The sequence below is a fragment of the Phaseolus vulgaris genome, chromosome 1 (assembly GCF_000499845.2).
Source record: "Phaseolus vulgaris cultivar G19833 chromosome 1, P. vulgaris v2.0, whole genome shotgun sequence".
NCBI classification, from domain to species: Eukaryota; Viridiplantae; Streptophyta; class Magnoliopsida; order Fabales; family Fabaceae; genus Phaseolus; species Phaseolus vulgaris.
In genome coordinates this window covers 29,746,498-29,764,462 of record NC_023759.2, presented here as the reverse complement: position 1 = coordinate 29,764,462, position 17,965 = coordinate 29,746,498, and the positions used below count along the sequence as shown (strand labels likewise).

At 31.5% G+C, this 17,965-nt stretch overlaps 2 protein-coding genes across 2 annotated transcripts; both read right to left on the bottom strand.

The window, feature by feature from the left end:
• Positions 1-1,536: 1,536 nt before the first annotated feature.
• On the bottom strand, positions 1,537-6,840 carry LOC137816137 (alpha-L-arabinofuranosidase 1-like). Its single transcript, XM_068619226.1, has 17 exons — positions 6,387-6,840; positions 6,183-6,237; positions 5,804-6,000; positions 5,484-5,605; positions 5,230-5,383; positions 5,075-5,144; positions 4,784-4,929; positions 4,606-4,651; positions 4,452-4,504; positions 4,182-4,326; positions 3,275-3,393; positions 3,082-3,156; positions 2,861-2,964; positions 2,437-2,493; positions 2,136-2,325; positions 1,898-2,038; positions 1,537-1,800 (listed from the first exon to the last, which is right to left on the bottom strand). Exons 1-17 carry the CDS (start codon positions 6,552-6,554, stop codon positions 1,696-1,698), a joined length of 1,947 nt encoding a protein of 648 aa, XP_068475327.1. The 5' UTR covers positions 6,555-6,840; the 3' UTR covers positions 1,537-1,695.
• Positions 6,841-8,197: 1,357 nt separating this feature from the next.
• Positions 8,198-13,853, bottom strand: LOC137813875 (alpha-L-arabinofuranosidase 1-like). Its single transcript, XM_068616341.1, has 17 exons — positions 13,000-13,853; positions 12,569-12,623; positions 12,252-12,457; positions 11,974-12,089; positions 11,708-11,858; positions 11,446-11,515; positions 10,904-11,049; positions 10,773-10,818; positions 10,614-10,666; positions 10,332-10,476; positions 10,046-10,164; positions 9,848-9,919; positions 9,636-9,739; positions 9,481-9,537; positions 9,131-9,326; positions 8,803-8,946; positions 8,198-8,689 (listed from the first exon to the last, which is right to left on the bottom strand). Exons 1-17 carry the CDS (start codon positions 13,174-13,176, stop codon positions 8,594-8,596), a joined length of 1,953 nt encoding a protein of 650 aa, XP_068472442.1. The 5' UTR covers positions 13,177-13,853; the 3' UTR covers positions 8,198-8,593.
• Positions 13,854-17,965: the final 4,112 nt, after the last annotated feature.

Below are 17,965 nucleotides of genomic sequence, written 5' to 3'. Positions count from 1 at the left end.
TCTTGTTCTTTGTGCTCCAAGATGTCCTTCAACTAGTGAGGCATGATAGAAGAGTACAAACTATATTTCATGGTCTAGAATACACTTGCGAATAATTTGGTCATTGAAAAAATACCGCAAATAAGGGTTATTCCAAACATAGTACTTGACATCACTTTTAATTTTGTCTCTTTGGGCTTTAGGAAACAATGGTGGAAAACCATAAGCAATAAGATAATTAACAATATCAACAAATCAAGGAATGAAAGAAGGAGAATTAGAAGATCTTTCAGTCAGTCTAAACCGTCTACTGGGTCATCAAACTCAACTAAAGTAAAAAGTTGCTCATCTAGAAATCTTCCTGAATAGGAATTGCATATTTCTCCATCTCAATGTGGCTATGAAATTACATACATTAGATGGTCTGCCATGAGATTACATGTGTCACTTCTATCCTATATTTAAATCAAATTCTCGTAGTTACAACATCCACCTGATCAATCTAGACTTTGAATCTATCTTTTTAAATAAATACTTCAGAGCAACATGAGCAGTCAAAATAATTGTCGTAGAGCCTATAAGATATAATTTGAACTTATCTAAGGCATAAACAATCTAGTAGTTCTTTCTCGGTGATATTATAAGATCACATGATAGAGTCTATTAACCTTCTACAATAACACAATCCATCAATCACAAGTGGCTTGGAGAAAGAATACTCAAGGGGTTGACCAGGAGTGAACCCAAAGAATACTTGACATGTACTTTGCAGAATTAATTTGCTTATTCGAATTTTACTGGTTTATTCAAGAGCTTAAGGTAATATGTTGTGATAGGTGAACAATATAAATTATTGTATGTATAGTTTTTTCTTCCTTATCTATGTTATGAGTGTCTACACTAACCCAAAAAGAAGAGTTAATGTATGAAAACTTACTAAAATATTTGATTGAACAATCTTGAACTAAGTATTTGATATTATCTACATTGGTTTAGTCAAACTCTAAAACTATGATCTAATCACTTATTAAACCACATATGAATATATGTTATTTAACTGAGTTAAATGAGCTCTAAATCTAACCTTATTGAGTTAGAAAAAAATAAGTACGAAATAAATCTTTAACTATATTCATCTCATCATATTTATTATATAAATTTTTATTTAAGAGACATGTTTTAAATTTTATTAGACGAAACCACTTTAAATATATATTTTTTAAACAAAAACTGCTTTAAATCTTGCTCTGAAAACATGTTTTCATAGGATAAGTATGTATAAAATATTGTATATTAGATAAAAGAATCATAGTATGATTTTTAGAATATATATACACAAAAATATTCAAACAAATTATTTGATAAATGTAAGCAAAAGTCTCGTATAAATCTTTAGTGTGACTAATTTATGAATCAGATAATGTACTTAGCATCATTAATCAAATAATCTATTTGTAATTTTTTTAAAGAATTATAATTCACCTTTTTTTTGGTTTTTTTTGACACGTACATTTCAACATAAAGTAAGTTAGTTAAAATGAGATCTAAATTATTAAATAAGATTACGTATGGGGCCTAAGAAGGTTACAAAAATGGCCACCATTTAACAACTCTCAAATTCACAAATGTGACCCTACAAAATTTAGCAATAAATGTAGCATGCTATAACTGGATGTCTGCACTAAAATTAAGAGCTAAAGTTGTGTAATTACATTTTTATGGTCTTCTAATCAATAAATCAAATACTGTAAATGAAACTGGAGGAAGTATGTCATTTATCTCTTTGCCAGCACTCGTATGTGGATTTCGTTTTGGTACTATCTGTGTATAAAACAAACATAAAATAATAGATATTAGATCCTTTCTACAACCCTAATTCGTGACTATATAATAATATAAATAAATAATTCAAATGAACCTTTGTTGGGTTTGCAAAGCTGTTCCCATCGGATGCATCTGCAGATGTGAGCACTGTCTTTGTTGCCTTAGTTGCTTCTGAACTCTCAATTCCTTTCAGAGAAATCTTGAGATTTATTGGGCTCTTCCCAACGTTTGCAACCTAAACAAACCAATTGCATTAAGGTCTTGAAAACTCAACTTCACTTATATTCTATTATAAACCAATGCATTTTAGATAACTCATGATTCAACATTACCTTTATTTTCAAGTAAGTTTGGGAATTTTTGCAGATAATTGCAGATGCAGCAACTGAATTAGGGTGAGGTGTTTGAAGTTGTGATTTGAGGAGTGTTGCTCCATTTGACTCTCTAAACATAAACTGCACCCAATAGCTAGGAGTTCCATAAACCTGATTGGAACTAAAAACAATTGCATCTGGGTTCCACCTATATGGAAAAAATAACACATTTCAAAGTGGCCACTGTTTCACTTAGTTTATATAAATCTTCATATTTTGCATTGGAAAATTATGAGAAAAGAGGAAAAAAGGGATATACTTCCTGTCATTTGCATTCACAAAAAGTGGTGCATAGCTAGCCATTATCACATGATCACTGCATCAAAAATGGGAATGGTGTGAATTTTGAAAGAATAAAGTAATTGAATCTCATTTAAGAACATAAAAAAAAATATATCCATGATCCTTCTTTAAAATAAATAACATGTTTTTAACAAACTTTATCATAAAAATTTATAGGAGAAGAAATTAAATTAAATTTTCCAAAATGTGTAGAGCCTCTTTTATTAATATTTCTAAACTTTTTGTTTTTCTCTTTTAGCAGAAATTTGTCCATACAAACTTCTTTTTTTCATCCAAATAATTAAAATTTCTTAACTTATTTATTATTTATAACATTATTGTAACAATATAGTATCTTAAGAAGGGAAAAATGAATATAAATTAAGGTATAATTAATTAACCTGTTTCTTTCTAATCCAATAAGGAATCCAGCTTCTGATACAGCTCCCAAAAGGGTTCCCTGCTTAGCTTGTTCTCCAATTAGAGCATACTCACTCACAAAAGCCTGAATAATGGTATATATGCAAATTATTCATCAAACTTCAAATGCATACATAATATTACACAAATAAATACTATGATAATAGAGAAAGAAGAGAGTTAAAGTGAGAATTACAAAAACCTTTGGACCATTTCGTGGTGTTTTATCAAACACATCAGCGTTATTAAACATAGTTTCATATTCCTTAGGATAAGTCTGGAAAATGAAGAGTTGGAATATATGAGAAAGGATGAACACAAAACCAATATATATATATATATATGAAACTATGAAATAATTAAGGAATGTTAATTGCAAGAGATAGAATAATTACGTGATAATCATAAATATCTGCTGGGTGATTTAATGGTTTGGACGAAGCATCACAGTTTGAAACTATTTGAATGTCTGGATAAGCAGCTTTTATTGCCTTGTAGAAAGCTAGGTAGTTTCCTAACAAAAAAAAATTACACAAACCCTTTAACATTTTATTTTTCATCACTCATTAAAATATATATTAAAAAATAAATAAAAAATTAGACAAGCTCCTTACACTTTATAAATGAAAATGAAAATTTTCTAATCTATTTCAACCAATTATAAAAAATATGATTAAATTAATTAAAATAATTTTTGGAGAGGATTACTAGTATTACTCATAAATTAATTAGAAATCGTAAAAAATGAATTTTAAAAACTTCACAAACTTAATATATGCATGCATGTCAGATTATAATTAGTATATGTAAACTTTTAATACTCAGTATTATAGAGTGTTACACACGATAAATACTTCTTTAAAAAAACATTTTCAACTATTTTACACCGTTTGAAAAAAAAATAATCAACTTTATTATTGAAATTATATTTGTCAAATTTTATAATTTTGTTTCAAAATTATCTGTAATATTCTTGAGATCAATAGTATTTTTCTTCTCTTTTTTTCAATTAATTACTTTTCACTTAATTAATTAATATTCGAGAGCAAAAAATATAAGAGTTACCCACTTCCCCAATCCTTTAAAAAGAGAAAAATTAAATCATTAATTTTCAACCTTTAATATTTTAGAATTAATTAAGGATATTTTAGAGAAAAATAATTAATAACCCAATCACTTAGCAAAGGGTTTTATAAAAGGATACAAGATTTTCTAAAAAAAATGTTAGAAATAGAGATTGAATGTTTGTTTACTCAAAAGGCATACATAAATAAAATAAAAATAGAGAAAGTGAGAGCATGCCTTGGTAGTTTTTCTTCTGGCAATCTTCATTTCCAACAGCAACATATTTTAGGTCAAATGGGTCTGGGTGCCCCATAGATGCTCTAAGGGAACCCCATTTTGAACTAGCTGCACCTCTTGCAAACTCAATACCATCAAGGCTTTCCTACAATTAAGGGTAAACAAACAAGACAGTGATAAAGATATTTAATTCCACTGTTTCAAAAGGGAAAAAAAACTACAAGAACAACAAAAAATGGAATGGGAAGAAACAAGAATAGGAAAATATACTTGCACAAAAGGTGTGATGTCTTTTGTATCAATTTCTTCAGTATGGCTTATGCCTGTATTATTGAATTGAACATACACAAAAACACATATTCAGCAATGGTCCTTACATGATAACCAAAAATCAAACATAGTATATAGCTATAATGGACAATACCACTATTAAACACCCACAATGGCCTTGCACCTATGTCCTCTGCTAGCTACACAAGAAAAAAAAATGCTTATCATGATTGAATTTCACAATAACAAATTGTGATAATCAGAAACTGAGGTCTATAGAAGAGAATATGAAACCACTAAACCAAGAGAATTTAGTCAGTAAATGAACTCACTTGAAGACCCTCAAAATAACCAAATCCATCGTCTGTCCAATAACTCCAAACATCACCAAAATGGCCAGGTCTCTGTTCCCAGGGTCCAACACTATTTTTCCACCGAAATGCATTTCTTAATCTTTGCCCTTCAATAAAACAGCCACCTCTTGCAAGAGAAAAAAATGCATTAATTTTGGAATTTATGTGAATGTTTGATGAAAAGAGATTGATCAAAATGATATAATGTCTTTGAGAAATATTGTACACTTCTGATATGAAATCTCTTCCTTAACTTCAGTTTATGCATACCTGGAAATCTTAAAAAGGCTGGTTTCAAGTCTATTAGCATGTTAACCAAGTCACTTCGGAAACCATGTCCCTGTGCCAAAACAAGTTTGAAGATTTACTATTTAAAAAAATAAATGCAATGAAATTGAGTATTGCCAACAATGAGTATTGCAGACCTTGTATGTGTCCACAGGCATAGCAGACACTTGGTCCAACCATATAACCCCTTTTTTGGTTGTTGTTAAATACAAACTTGAGTCGGAACTTGATGCATCGGCTTCTAATGTAGTCTCCATCCTTTTCCAATTTGAAACTTCTGATGCAGAAGCACTAAAGATCAATGTATTAATATCATGTTCATATTCAAAAGATACTTTTAATAGAACTTTGACCATTGAGTCTCCCTAGAATGTTGAAACAAAGTTCTTACATGATATTGCTAGAAGCCAATATCCTTCCACCTTCAGTTTCTCTGAATGATACTGTCATTTCTAGTGCTCCTTTTGATTTAACAAAGAAGACAACTTTGTATTTCTTCCCTTCCACAATATTCTGAAACAAGATTTCATGGTTAAGGAGGCAAATCTTTTTCAATTCTGGCAAAAAAGAAAAATTAACTTGATAACAAAATTGTTTGTTTCCGGGAAACAAAATGCCCTTAAGAGTGATTTGAAGTAACCATCATATAAAGAAGGGAAAGGAGCATGGAAATAGAAGTTCATACTGAGACACATTATTTATTATTCTCACCATGCCCCAAAAACCAGGGTTAGAGACACCAACACCATCAGAAGGGCATTTGTCACACTGCACATCTATTTTCAATGCAACCTTGTTGTGTTCAAAGCAAGAGCTAAGTTCAGTTTCTAGGAAAATGGCTGGTTCTTTCCCAACTACAGTCCAGGGTGCAATACTTGATGGAACTCGGGTGCCCCCAGCTTCAAAACCTGAATCACAAATTAATATCTGAACGTATATTCTATTACCAGAGCTCTCTGTTAAAAATAAAGTTGTTCTTAAATTAAGTAGAATGTGTTAGTAATTTTCTTAGACAACTATTCACTTTTTCATCAAATTTTTTAGAGAAATCATATAAAAATATATTTTGGAGAGTATGGAAATTAGTGACCTCTGTTGTTCACAAGTTCTTCCCACAATCCACCAGTACCAGCATGATTGATCTCCTGCAAAAGAAGTTCATAATTTAGATCACTTTTGAACTATTTCACCATAAAAAAAAAAATACCAAGTTCAATGTTATATAACATGCACTGTGACATTTGGAGTTTTATAATATTAAAATTTTGAAGATCTGAAAAGGAAGGTGTGCAACCTCAAAAAATATTCCGAAAAGAGTGTCAGGAATTTGCCTTCCAGAATCAGAAACATCTACAACCAGAGTTGAAGTCTGGTTAGCATCAGCATAACATCGAAAAGCAAAACATGCCCCTATAACAAGGTATGTCCAAAGAAAACTGCAACAAGCCTTTGTAAAAATCATAGCTTCTTCTTTTGTTTTTTAACACCTTCAGTGTCACAATAACACAAGTATATAAGCCAACACACTCTGTTGCCTTGAACTCTCTCTTTTTGGCTTGTATTTATTTGGAAAAAAAAGAACATTCCAATAGATTACTCTGGTCAACACAAGGAGATCCGAATCTCAAGAGTATTTGAGTGAAACTGAGTTATTGTAGGAGAAGTTGTGGAAGGTGTTACTTGTATTAGTTATTTTGTGCACACTGATTCAGACATTGGACTTTATACTAGGTCTATTGTTTTCTCTATAGTAGTGATGAGTCTAAGTATTCATTTGCTTAGGAGCTTAAAATTCTTTTATACTGATGCAAAATCAGAATATATATTTTTAATTATTTTAAGAATGATACAATAATAATAATAAATTAGTTTCAGGAACAACGGAAATTAAAAATTAGTGATTACGTAATCCTTTAAAAAGTCTTTAATTTTACTTTATTAAAAAGTTTATATCATGTTTTCTTTTTATTTCTCTATCATAAAAGTATTTATGGAACAATTTTTATGCCCAACATCATTTTTCACTACAAGAAAATGGCCGACATCATTTTACATCACAAGAAAATCACTAAGTAAAAATTAATTTTAGATACCAAAATAATAGTCAGTATATTGACTAAATTAGATATTATTTTATAAACTAAAAAATTATTGGTATATAAAATAATTTCTATTATTAATAAAAATTTATAAATTAGTTTTTAAATTGGTATCTAACTGTTACTTACCAATATTTTAGCTACTAACTACTCATATTCTAAATTAGTCTTTATTAGTATTTTAGAAATTGATTTAAAATCTAAAATATTAGTAGCTAAAACTTTGATAGCTAATTTAGATACCAATTTAGAAACTATTTTATAATTTTTATTAATAATAGAAACCACATTAAATATCAATAATGTTTTACTCTCTAAATTAATATCTAATTTATTCAATATAATCACTAATTATTTTTTCTCTAAATTTGATTATTATTTAATGATTTTCTTGTAGCATTAAATATTTTTTTTTTCTTTTGTTCAAATAATTTTTTCTTAGAAGTGTAAATTAATAAATATTAAAGCTTAATTGAGTTTTAAATCCATCATAAATTTTGATATATCCAATTGAGTTTTTGTTAATTTTTTTGTTTTATTGAAAATTCAATTTTTATATTTTTACAATTGAGTCACTATCATTTAATTTTTTTATTTGGGTAGCGTAATCATTATTTTGCCTCCGTCATCTTTAGTTAAAAAATATGAACTTTTATAGTTAATACAATATAATATTGTTATTAGTGTAATCATGACAAACAATTTTTATTGTTTTTATGAAAAACACGCTGTAGATCTCTCACGAAATCATCTATGGTCGGCGAGGAACTCCTGCTCATACGTTTTTTAAATGAAAGTAACAAAAATCATTAGTCATTTTTCATTGATCGAAATATTATTTAACAAAATATTTTAATAGGAATTCAATTAAAAATAAGCAATTTAAGAAAGATTTTAAACTTAATTAAGCGAAAAAAAAAATATTCACCAACATGCCTTATAGATATCATGTAGTTTAAATGGGGTGAACGAAGATTTTTTTTATCACAACTAAAAAATAAAAAAGTTGCAGATACTAACAACTAGTCAAGACCATAGATTTGATAAATTCTCATGACTAAACAAATATCTCAGAAGGTTGATTTCAACTATAAATAGTACATCATTTGGCAGTTAACCATCATTGACATTAAAATGAACTTCTACTTTCAATGGCTATCTGTATGTTTGTACATACCATCAAGTTTAGGCTTCCAGTGACGAAAATAGGAATAATTTATGCCAAACATTTGAAATAACTTTCACTAGTTCAGCACAACTTGGGAGAAGGAAGGGCCATGTAACATTTGCCTGTCTTTTACCATCCACTATATCTCACATTTCTTGATAATATTATTAAAAAAATGGTCCCATTTCCTATTTGACTTCATTTTGTTTCAGTGAAATTATTCTTATGCTCTGATCATATTAAAAAATCTAATGATGTTACTGAATAGGAAGAGAGTACAACATTCATGTACTTGCCAGCATTCTCTAGGGAACTTGTTTGTGGCACCACCTGTGTTTAAAATGAAAATAATAACAAATGATAAATTACATGAATTAGTTTACACGACCAACTGTATTGTATTATGTAATGAATATAGCAAGTACAGATAAGCCAAATAGTACCTTCTTGGGCTCCAAGAAGGAATTCTCATCCATTAAGTTGGTTGATGTAAGAACTGTCTTTGTAGAACCAAATTGTTGCACATTTGAGTTCAACCCAATTATATAAATGTTAAGGCTCTCTGTGGCTATACCAAAGTTTACTACCTGTGAAAATCATAATCAATAACTCCTAGTGAAAGCATCTTCACCAAATAGAAATGCTGGTCAATGATAAAAAAAGCAATTGGTGTTAATCTAATTAAAGATATGCTTGTAGTCTTTCATGCTCAAGGACATTTTGGATGTAGCAAGAGTCAGTTTCAATTTAGTTGAAAAGGGCATCTCTTACCTTTACTCTTAGGTATTTTTTCTTCTCTGTAGAGTTTTCCCAGATAATTGCAGATGCAATAAGTTTTTTAGATGAAGTTGTGAGTGTTGAGTCAAGAAATGTTGCTCCAGTGGACTCAATAAAAAGTTTCTGCACCCAATAGCTGGGAGTTCCATAGAGCTGATAAGAGTCAAACACAATTGCATCGGGAATCCATCTGTAATGACACATTTATACAGTCTTATGTTACTAGGAGAATCATGTTGGAGTCTGCAAATAGTTTATCACAATAAATTTTCGAAGTGCCAATTCTTGTTACAAGAATAAAATAAAGGGTAGAAGATTTCACAGCAAAAGTACAAGAAATTTACCTCCTGTCATTCATGTTCGAGAAAAGTGGCGCATAAGAAACCATCTGAACAATATCACTGCATCAGAAAAATAATATAAATGAAAAACTTTGTGTGGTTAAGGTGAACTTCATAAAACAGAAACAATATACAATAAAGAAAAAGGCATAGAAAACCTGTTCTTCTCTAGTCCAATAAGAAATGCGGCTTCAGCTATAGCAGCCAAAAGACTTCCATTTGCAGCATCTTCTTTCCACACAGCATACTCACTCACAAAAGCCTGTAAAACCATATATATTGAGTATTCACATACCAGATTATGCATAAATTAGCAATCCATAAATAATGAACTGGAAGAGTGTTCAATAAAACTCAAGATTAATCAAACCTTTGGACCAGCTCGTGATGTGTTACCGAACCGAGTGGACTTAGAAAACATGTCATTGGAGTCTGTATAAATCTAATAAAATGTAAAGAGTAAGAAGGGTGATAAGTTGAAAACCGAATAAAAGAAAACAAATATACTTGCTAAAGTAAAATCAACAAAATGAAAGTTCAAGAAATAATGTTAGAATGTTATCTTTACATGAAAATCATATAAATCAGCTGGATGCTTTAATGGTGCACTAGAAGCATCACAGTTTGAGATAATTTGAATATCTGGGGTGGCAGATCTTATAGCCTCATAAAACTTAAGGTAATTTCCTAGAATGAAACAAGAAAAATGTGTTAATAATTTAATACATCAATCCTTAGATTGCTGCTAATATCAAAGGCGTTGAGTCATATAAAACAAGTTTTTACCATTAACATATATACGTAGTTTCATTAATGGTTTACAAGGGTGTGCTCAAAGAATAATAAAAACATACCTTGATAATTAAAATGCCAACAATCTTCATTTCCAACAGCAACATATCTCAAGTCAAATGGTTTAGGATGTCCCATTGCAGCTCTAACAGAACCCCATTTTGATTTAGGAGAGCCTCTTGCAAATTCAATGCCATCCAGGGCATCCTTTTGATTCAAAGATTTCATAATAGTAATAAATATATGTTTGTGTGTGTGTGTATATATATATATATATATATATATATATATATATATATATAAATTCATAAAAGCTAAGAAAAGTGCAGGAGAGAAAAATGTACTTGCACATAAGGAGCTAAGGCTGATGCATTAATTTCTTCATGAACGCTGATACCTATAAATAAGACATTCAAATAATTAGAAAACAAAGACAGATAAATTCAAATAGTTGTGGCTGTTGGGAATGAATTTGAACTAAGGCAAGCAGAACACATATATACCAGCGTTAAAAACCCATATGGGCAATGCACCAAGGTCCTCTGCTAGCTGCTCGAGAAATATTGGATTATTATATTTATTCAGCAAGTAGGGAAAATTTAATAATGGTTGTAAGAGAATAATATACACTCACTTGGAGATATTCAAAATAACCAATTCCATCGTCACTCCAATAGTTCCAAATATCATTGAAATGTGCAGGTCTCTCTTCCCATGGTCCAATTGTATCTTTCCACTGATATCTGTTTTGCAGATGATCACCTTCAACATAAGTACCACCTAATGCAGTAATATTGACAAATAGTGTTAGGTCCTCAGAGATTTTATTTTACACAAAGTTTAGAAGAAAGAAATATTATGCCATTCTAAGAGTTAAGATGAAACCAATATTTGTTGACACAACTAGTTACAACATGTCGCTTTTAACTTGGTGGTTCGAGATTTGAATCCTAATGATATCACTAAGAATATGAAATAAACCAAATTGGGAGGGAATACCTTCACCTTGTGTAGATCTCCCACCATGATACAGTTTCTTTTTTAATAGAAGTTGATTTAATTATTTACTCAAATGAGTTAGTTAGGTAAGAATGCAGCTTTAGGTACCCAAAAATATAAAGTTGCAAATTAAGTTGTATAACAAACCTTACTCAGAAACATAGAATTAGGACATACCAGGAAATCTAAGAAATTTAGGTTTCAAATCTGCCACCATTTGAAAAAGGTCCTTTCTGAAGCCATGGCCCTGTTTCGACAGAAAAATGAAGTTATGTAAAGGAAAAAAAAATAGAATACATTGACAACAAAATGGTCAGGTACCAAGTGTAGTAGGAAATACCAGAATTTAGGGTGAACTTTTTTTGAATAATAAGCACTAAAATGGTAATAAATAGCTGCATTTATTAGATTATAAGGTGTGATTGTTTATTCTACTAACCATATGAGTGTCCAATGGCATAGCTGACACCTGGTCTAACAAGAATCTCCCTTCACTGGTTGTGGTTATTTGAAGACTTGAATAGTGATTAGTATCTTTTGCTTCCACTATTGTCTCCACCCTTTTCCATTTTCTATCTCCAAACACATGCCTGTGGAAGACCATCATCAATTAGTCATTTTAATCAATACAACAAATGGATTTATGGCTTATTCAGTATAGGCTGTAGAATCCTACAATGTCTTTTAAATAAAAAAGGAACTTACCTGGTTTTTGATGCCACTTTTATAACATCAACACCCTTGAATGAGAGTTGAAAATCAAACTTTGTTTCTGATTTAACATGGTAGACCACCTTGTACCTCTTTCCTTGCTCAAAATTCTGAACATGAAAAAAGTTACTCCATGTAAACACAAAGTGTGATGGTTATATCAACCTTTTTTATCGTCATTATTATTTGTTAGATTTAAACTTACATGAGACAAATAGAAGAAAAATATTATAATGTGTGTTTGAATGGGAAGTATATATGAATTTCCTTACCATGCCCCAATAACCAGGATTAGAAATACCAACTCCACCATATGGGCAAGGTTTGTGACCACCACAATACACTTTCATTAGTAATGCAGCTTTGTTACGCTCAAAGCAAGAGGTATGGTTTATTGATACAGAAATGAATGACTCATTTCCAATAACTGACCAAGGATAAATATTTAAGGTGTTGTCTGGTCCTCCAGCTTCAAAGCCTAAGAAAAATAATAGAAAAATAGACAAAATACTTAAAATGATACTGAATTCTAATGAGTCTGTGAACTGGAAACGCAAGATGAAGAAAGACTTGTAGATTTGGAAATAACCTCTATTGCTTACAAGTTCTGCCCACAGTCCCCCAGCACCAGCATGATTTATCTCCTGAAAATTAGAAACTGGTGAATTTTTAAAATATTCTAATGAGATTACTTTATTTTTTTGTGATATTTTTTGTTTTGTTTGGATGATAAATGAGACTGGTCTTGTGCACTCCACACAGAATTTTAAAGTCAGGTTTTTATGATGAGTGCCAAAAATTGTCATGCATGTCTGCAATGAAGTTAAACGAGTAAGCTCTATTACACAATATCTTGAAATCATATACATTATTTAAAAACCTGTTTAGCATTAAAGGTCTTGCCATAAACAAAGTCTTTAAGATAAAATTTCTGTCAAATTTTAAGAGGGTCATTACTATGAAAAAAGAAACACCACTATCCATTTTGTAAGTAATGAGGTGAAGGAAGGTTACATATACCTCAAAGAACACTCCAAGAAAACTGTGAGGAATTCGCCTTGCATTCACCTCATCAAAGGAAGCATTTACAACCAGTGTTGAGTTTGCATCAGCACAGCAATATTGAAACGTAAGAAAATGAATCAGGAGGGAAAAGAGCATAACACCAAACCAAGGCTTGAGAGAACAAAACCCCATTATGGAAATGGTTTAGATGACAAATTCCGTGGTGATGATATTTGTCTAACAAGTCATATTATATAGAGAAGGAACATTCCTAACAAATGTGCCTCCTCCAAGCTACTTAAAAAGGAAAATGTATGAAATGTAACAGAAAATACTACTTTTGTTCATTCTTTTAGTAATGTTCTTGATTGATTTTGTTGAGTCCCCATCAGGTTCATCTCACTCGCATTTTCACATATGAGAAATACTATTTTTCTTATAGCAAGAAATTTGCATAAACTCACTAAAGAAATGCTCGTATATCCATGCAAACTAGTTTTAGAGTGAATGGGACTTGGAGACATTTGTCCTCGGAATTCACAAGTAAAACTAGTTAAAAACCAAGGGTGAAAAACCTACAATTTTTGTCCAAAAATGCAAATATGCAACTATACAAAGTACAAGTTATTTAGGTATAATAATGAAGACTTTTGTACAAGTACCTGCTCAACATCTACCCTTTGGTGGAGTACTCACTTCATATTTGATATGGCTTCATAAACTTAAAATTGGATAGAAAGGAGCTGTCACTCATAATTACATCTTTCTCTCTATCCATGAAAACTTTCTACACTAACTTTTTCATTAGATGAAATGTACTAGGTTGAAGACTCTCCTCACCAAATTGCATCTATTCTCATCTCTGATGTAAATCATTCTGACGTTTACAAATTTAAGTTTAAATTGTATCTCTATTTTTTTCTAATAAAAAATTTAGGCTTAATTGTAATTTTGATATAAATGCTTTATAAAATCCACAATTTTACTCCACCCAATTTTTTTTATTTTTTGTAGTTTTGATCGTGAATTTCGTTTTAAGCAATATTGATTTCTTAATGTTTAACTATTCATAACTTTTTCAATTTTTAATTATATCGAGTAAGGTGTAGACAAAAAACAATGGATAATGAAGCTGAATTATTTTTCATAAAATTATGAATAATTAAAATTAAATAATAAAAAATAGTGTAAAAGGAGTGTAGAAGATTCACAAATTAGAGTGAACATGCATTGAAATGAAACACACACTAAATGGGTAGTCTATTTAATATAAAATAGTCACAGAATTTTGTTTAGTGACCTTTTTCATATTTCTGATATCTAGCTCTGTCCTCTTTATTTTTCAGGTCAGCTTTCAATTTTTGTTACTGTTATGAGTGAGTTCTTTTGTCTGTAATCTCAAAATTGTATAAAGCAAATACTACCACAACTCACATGTTACATGTTACCTTTTTTATATATATGATTTCAAACTCGTGAAATGTAGAGTTGTACATAATCAGCAAAAAAAGAGTGAAATGCTTAATTTTTCAAAATCTTTCAAATAAGTTACAAGGAGTACCTCAGCATTTATTTTCAAACAATTCATTTTCTTAATCACTTCACAGTTAAGCTCAAAGTGTTACTTTTCAGTTCATTAGCCTCTTATTAGCAATGTTGTGGACCATGAGATGCATCTAAATACTTGGAAATTAATACTTAAAATGATTAACAGTTGGATTAAAACTGTCATGTAGTTTAAATAAGGTGAACAGAATGTTTTGTTATGAACTCAGGAAAATGATAAACTGACAAGTCTGTGGCCATTATAAAGTTCCAAGAGTTTGATAAATGCTTGTGACTACTCATACTTGTGACTAAACTTATAAATGGTACATCTTGGCAATTAAGCATGAATGATGTGATTTTCAATGTGTATCATTTTTATACACCCCAACAAGTTTAGGGTTCCAGGTCTGAACCAGAGTGAGGAAGATAACAATAATTTTTGACTAATCTCAAACATCGTTTTCAGAAATGCAGGTCTTGAATGCATGTGAGTTGGTGTAGTCAGTGTAGGCAGGGCACTTTGGGAGAAGGAGAAGGGCTACTTTTCCTAGTCTTTTGTCCACCTAGAACCCATTTTACATATATTATATCTGTAATCAACTTAAGTACGAAGCAGAATTAAGCTAAAGGTTTATGTAATTGAAAATTGACATCTACCAAACAAAATGTCACATTTAAAGGAACAATCTGTACAAGTTTGGTGACGAGAGTACTTAGCTATCATTAGCATTTGTCTACAACACCCAGATCATTGGACCTGATTGTGCTAGAGTCCATCTCACCGAATCAAGTCAAATCGAGTTCATGTTGGATCGAACGTACCTTAAACTGAGTCAAATGGATTGAGTTAAGTCGGTTCACATTCTCTTAAGTTTTTTTTTTCATTATAAAAATAATTTTTCTTTATTAATAGTTTTATATTTACTAAAAAAACTTCCTTTGAAACTTTCAAAAATCCAATAGAATTTCAAATAATTTACTAAATATCAAATTCAAAATATCATCAATATCGTCCCTTTACAAACACCTTAAGAAGAAGAAAAAGAATGGAATACATAGTACAAATAAAAAATTACTAACCATAAATTAAGAATATGATTGGCTATATTTGATTTTCAACTCTACATCCTTAGATCTACATTCTAACAATATAAAAGTTCTAGTTAATATCTAAACTTAGAGAGATTTAAGAGAAAATGAGTTTTAAAAATAAAATTCACAATGAAACAAGGAAGGAACACTATATTCTATTTATAATGTTTCTATTTTTTATCCATTTTAATTTTATCTCTAAAAAAATTCAAGTCTTATACTTCAAGAAAAATAATTCTTCTTGGAGACACCAGACTAGCACTATGTGCAACTAGTACTAAGTTTGCATTAACACAACATTATTAAAAAATGAGAAAATAAATTACAAATAAGAAATAACCATATACATGGAATACATTTTTCTCATAATTTAAAATTAAATTTTACAAAAAAGTACAAGTTAATGAACACAACTTAGAGAAGTTGCATGTGATAGAGTAATATTTTGTTTATATAAAATTAATTTTAATATATAAAATAATTTATTTAATTCACTACAAGAAAATATACATTTAATTGTTGGAGATCCTACGTCGATTAGAGATAAAACAAAATAATTCATAATATATAAGTAAGTGCAAACCTCACTTTAGAAGTCCATTTTGTAAGGTTAAGTTAAGCTTAAAGTCAACTTCTCTTAGGATAGTATCAAAGTCATTTAGAGCCTATCATAACAAGAGTTTGTATTTAGCCTATTGTGTACCCACTATCAGACCACCCATAAATATCTAGTTCCACATGTGAGTTGACAACTTGCCTGAGAGAGATGTATTGGAGATCTTACATCGACTAGAGATAATATCAATTTTATAATATTTAAGTGGATACAAACCTTACTTTATGTACTGACCAGACCTCAGACATCGAATTCGGAGAGGTAGACACCAAACGTCGACATCAGACCTCAGTGCTCTAGTCGCATTAATGGGCCACGTAGGTGGGCCCTAGAAATAATAATGAGATATTATCCATATAAAAGAGGGACCTAAGTCACGAGAGGATTCATGCATGTGGTGTGTATAACACGTTCAGGTCTAGCACAAGTAAATAATCCTTGGAGGCGCTAAGGCCTGTTAGGGTTTCCAAGGATAGACTACATGCATGACACGTGAATACTTAGGACACCCATAGAACATATGGCCCCGCAGCGTTGGTACATGAGTTACCCTGACGGCCATGCTGTTAAGAGTTTGCACTCCAGAAGAGGCAAGTCCTGTGTCGCGGCTACGCTAAGCTTGTGCAACGCGTCACAATATGCCTCACCAGTAACCCTAATTCCACTAAAGGAAAGATATGGGACAGGGAGTTGACCTAGATACAACCTATATAAAGGGTGGTAAGAACCCTAAAAAAGGTACGCCGTTTCTAAGACTGAAACTGCTTTACATACTTTACTGTTTCTTAGCCCAGTACTAACTTGATCTTCGGAGTGCAATCAACAGATAGGACCCCCTCTGTTTCAACGGAGCTACTCTTAGCTACCCAAGGAGATAGCGGAAACCACCAAGAGATAGGAGGAGCCACCATCTACCTTTGAAGTCAATGACGGCTGAGTCAACCGACGAGAACATTTGGCGCCCACCGTGGGGCCCGATAAAACTAGGTCCCATTCACAATCGTGTTGAGAGCCATCTAGCGACATGAGGAACACGAGGCAAGGTGCATTTGCATTAGAAGGAGGAGACAAGGTCTCCATGCAACAACTCATGGAGACCATTCGCGCTCTCCAGCAGGCTGTAACAGTGTCTAAGGCTGACCAGGACAGGATTCTAGCTGAGGTTCAAGCCGAACAAGCAGCTAGCCAGAATCGCTACCAGCACAACTTGGTAGTGTCGCACGCAAATAATGAGGAACTGCGCAGAGCCAACGAAGAACTGTGTAGAGATTTGCAACAACATACAACTGAGGAGCGAACCTCGCCCATACCAGTTAGGGTTCGCCCCATGCCGTTCTCACAAGCAATCATGGACACTTTGATACCGGCCAACTTCATAGGTCTGAAGATCGCCTTCACAGGCGTAGAGGACCTGAAAACCCAGATCACGGCTTTTCACACCCAGATGATGGTGTCAGGAGGCACCGATGCCATGCATTGTAAGTTGTTTATGAGTACGTTCTCAGGAACAACGTTGGAATGGTTCATCAGTCTCCCTAATGGACACATCATCTCTTTCGACTAGTTCTCAACATTATTCAGAGAACAATACATCGTCAACCAGGCACCCCCTCTTGTCTCTTACGATCTCTTTGAAGTAAAACAGTACCAGGGAGAGCCTTTGAAGGATTTCTTGAACAGGTTCGGGGCATTGGTGGTGAAGTTGCATACCAAAGATGAAGATAT